The sequence below is a fragment of the Aplysia californica genome, unplaced genomic scaffold (genome assembly GCF_000002075.1).
Source record: "Aplysia californica isolate F4 #8 unplaced genomic scaffold, AplCal3.0 scaffold00184, whole genome shotgun sequence".
Taxonomy (NCBI): Eukaryota; Metazoa; Mollusca; class Gastropoda; order Aplysiida; family Aplysiidae; genus Aplysia; species Aplysia californica.
In genome coordinates, this window is record NW_004797454.1 from 1166788 (window position 1) to 1170994 (window position 4207).

General features: G+C 37.7%; 1 protein-coding gene across 1 annotated transcript in view; it reads right to left on the reverse strand.

The window, feature by feature from the left end:
* Positions 1-1534: 1534 nt before the first annotated feature.
* LOC101853163 (protein wntless homolog) overlaps positions 1535-4207 on the reverse strand; it is a 31652-nt gene continuing 28979 nt past the window's right edge. Inside the window, exon 14 of the mRNA XM_005098491.3 lies at positions 1535-4150. Coding sequence (XP_005098548.1) covers positions 4044-4150 — 107 coding nt within the window. The 3' untranslated portion in view covers positions 1535-4043. The remainder of the gene's footprint in view (positions 4151-4207) is intronic.

The following is a 4207-nucleotide window of genomic DNA, read 5'->3' on the forward strand; positions in this document are numbered from 1 at the left end:
AAACGAAAAATAAAGCTGGAAAAGTCTGGTGCTGATTCAGTGTCCCTGGAAAGCTAGAAATTATTCTTATAACCCAATTACGAGAAGTCATCCCTATTATTCAGTCAACTGACAAAACCTAGACTTACCGTTTTAAGAAAAGTACGGAATTTCTGGGGTGTAACAGATACTGGTCGTGTATTAGATCTACATTGAAGATGTATTCTAGCACTAAAATCGATTTGTACTTTTCATAGAGAAACTTTATGGTAACTTTTATAAACTTTCTAGAAAATATGCGAATATTCACGATTATATTAGACACATAAAGTTGTATTGGGAGGAATTACTTCATAGTGAATTGTGCGCCCGATGGATAAAGTTGCAAAATTACAGCTTTTTATTATATGTGCAGATACCATCTTTTCTGAGTATTTGCACCAATGCTATGTCGTTCATGTTCCAAAAGTTCGACAGATTTTGACGAGGCCTTTTTTTTATATTGATTTTTTTTCATTCACGCTAGTCCGAAAAAAATTACAATTTAGCATTGCTGACTCCAGCGCGTCTAACGAAATAACCAGACAAGTTACAACGTCCGTTCTTTTTTGAGTCTCAAGAGTAGAAATGCGTGCTTTGGGTGAACTAAATGAGAATTACCATAAATACAAGGACACACCTTAATTTGTACCTTGAAAAGTACCAAAAATTATGTCGGCACAGACAGAGCGGCGACAGGGAGCTGACCCCCGTGACCCTGACGTGATAAGGCGCCCAGCGGGGAACCCCCTGTGGCAACTAAAATTCCACTGCCGGTGCGCCGTGCACTCTCTGTTGTTGTTTTTTGTTCCTTTCGAGGGACAGTTGGTTTGGGGGAAAGTGAGTTGCCTCGTGTCATCTGCAACTGAGGATAAGTTGCCAATCACAAGGCTGAAATAGTTGCCTGTTGTCTCTGCATTTCACTCTGACCAATGTTCCACTCCAATTGAATACCTTTGACAGGCTGGCCTACAGTCATAAGCGAGGTAAAGCATCAGCACAAAAGAAACATGAACTGTTACAGATGTGATCAGCAGAGAATCTATGGAAATTATCTATGTGAAAAGCAACGACTCTTTCTGACAAACATACAATCAGCTTAATTGTGCTAGTGCAGCAAAACTTTTCTGCAAAGGATATTTACAACACTGGCGGTACCGTAATACGACAACATCTTAAGGAAGAGATTCTCCACAAAATAACAACTGGTCTTAAGTTGTCACAACCATAGTTTACAAAGCACAACCATGCCATATGCAATGGAGTGCACAAATACCATTGAAATTTAACTGTTTCTACACTGCAATCTGCTTTTTCATTTAAATTAGTCAAGATACCATGTGTTTCAAATGTGAGAGCATTCCCAAACAATGTATACACTTGAAAGTCAAATGCTTTTGCAGTTAGCTGATACAGAGAGATATCAGCTGTCATCATTGCATACGTTCATATTTACACATCCAGAAATATGACATTTCCAAAATCTAAAGGGTAAAAAAGACAGCATAGTCAAAAAGCTTTTTAAATATTTAATACTTGACAAACGGTCTTGCTTCTTTCACATGGTACAACTCTGAAGTCTGTTTGTTCACAATATGAACATTTACAAACAGCATCTGAGATAGCAGCAGTGGTTGTATAGAAAATAATAGAAATATCTTTGTAAATGGATTAATAAGCTCCCCTCATCATTATCCCTTATATATCTTTCATACAAAGATCATCAAAATTAAAGTCATAAGTTCTGTTTACAGAATATGGCATTACATCCAATGTTTTCAATTTTCTTCGTAGCGAAAAAATATTAACAGAAATAAAAGTGTACCCTGTTAGACAACAAAAAGTAAACATGTTTCTGAAAGTAGAAACAAGGAAAAGACATGAAATCAGAAGAAAAAGAAACAGACAAAAAACAAATACGGTCAAGAATATTGTAAAAGATTGACAGTTCAACTGACACGTCTTCTTCCTCCTCTGCCTGCCACTATCTTTCCCCCCACTGCACTACTAATTGTGTGATTCTGGAGTGGGAATCATGAATACAATCACAAGATGGGACATGGTAATGTGTAAAGAAATGGCAAGACATTGGACTCCAACAATTGCAGTACAGTAAGGATTCAAGGGGACCAGGTCACAGTTACCCTCTACACTATGTCAAGTGAGTAAAAAAATTCACAACTTCCTAAAGGCATGTCTCTTGTCTTGGGTCAACGTCATTTTTTTTTCTCTAAAAGTATTTTTCCTTTAACAGAGTGCCTGCTTTTTTCTTTCAACGTCTATGGTGTTTCACCAAGGATGAAGTATATTTTGTCCGATCCACGACTGACAAGACGTTCTATGAGGTCTCAAGCCGCAATATTCCTGTATTTTTGTATTAATTATTAATAAACAAACATCTGTAGAGAGAGGAGCAGAAACTTGAAAACATCGAAGAGTGAGGTAGATGAAAAGAAGAAAATAGAAGTAGAACAGATGACATTGAGACTATTTCCTGAACAAGATGCTGGCCTATCGCAGGTTCTAAACCTCAGGAATGTAATGCCAGCATCCAATCTGTACCCTGATGAGCAGGAGGACAACTTGTGTCAAGTTTATATGACTACACAGTTCTATGCCAAGAATCAACACTATTTTTTTTTTATCATAAGACTGACAACTGAACCACTTGGGAGTGGGGAAGAGAAGAAGAAAATGGGAAGACTGTAGGCATCAGTACAAAAGAGAGAACCAAAGATGAGAGAAAAAAGACAAATAACCAGTACTGCAGTCAAGAGCCACAAGAACAGATATCGGTAAGTATGTCCAAGCCGCGGGCGAGATTCCACAATTCCACAGGCCAAAGCAAGAGAAGATAGGGTGAGATGGGTTGGAATACCAAAGCTCTCAAAAGCCTTCTAAAATATCTCAAGGGCATTTCATGAGATAAAATATCAGAACTATTGCTTCATACTGCTTCAGGCTGTAACAGAAACTATTATATTCAATTTTGAAGTTGGACTGTTTTTGTTTTTATTAATTATCAATTTAACAATGTACCACATTCATTATTATTTACTGGGAACCGGATCTGGCTCACAGTTTGCTCATGTCTGTACTAGAAGAATTTAAAGTGGAAAAAACAAAAAAATGAAAGCGACCAAAGCACCATTGGAAAAGAATGGTGCCTGTTGTAACAAAACATAGTTATGGAATGACAAAATGAAAAGCAAAGCCAAATGAAAAAACAACTAAATATCATACGTTTTGGCATTTGTGTTTATACTGTACAAGAGAAGAAGACACGGATTTAAATCTAACAGTAAAAACTCATACAACCATGACACAGACAAACTACTAGATACCACAACACAGAATGATCCCTGGCTAAGCCGAAGTGAAGGCCTGTATGTTCTAAAAGAGTAATATATTTGTAAGTACAAAAGGCCTATGTACAGAACACATTCAACCAAAGACCATGATTTGTAAGACAGATCACAAACTTTGGCCGCCTTCATAAAAGCGGAGAGAAATAAAAACAAGGAAAGAGCTACCAATTTCACAGGAAACTAGCTGTGGAATTACTCTTGTAATGAAGAGACTGCTGTGTGGTGCACTCTACTGCTGTGGGACTGTCCAAAGATGTGATCTCATGAAATTGACCGACAATTTGTCTTACAAGTCACGGTCTTTGATTTGTACCATCTTTGACTTCAGTGTGAACATCCATCCTCTGCTCCTCAAACCATATGAGTATTTCTACAAAGACTGGATCTGAGAGACATATTGTAAAACATGTTGGGTTTTTTTTGTTGGGTTTGGGGTCTTTTTCCAACGTGAGAATACTTTTTCATGAACTTTACACCCTCAATCTGTGTGAAAGTCTCTGTTAAAAGTTTCAATAAACCCTGTTTGAGACATGCAGTAAAATTCTCAAAAGTAATCTACACATGGAAATAAAAAAGTCTCCAGAAAATGCTCCTTCTGTAAAATGCTTTTTCAATGGGAATAACCCACAGATGCCACAGAATGCGGCAGCAATGTGCTTAGTCTGCGGCTTGTTTTGAGATGAAAGACGCAATGTTGGAAGACTCTGATGCCATCTGAGTCAGCTGAACTTCTTCTTCCCGGCTGTTGGTGTCTGTCTCATCCACTGGAACAAAACAATGCTTGGCTCTTTAATATGCATTAAAATCATGTGTGTGTGCCT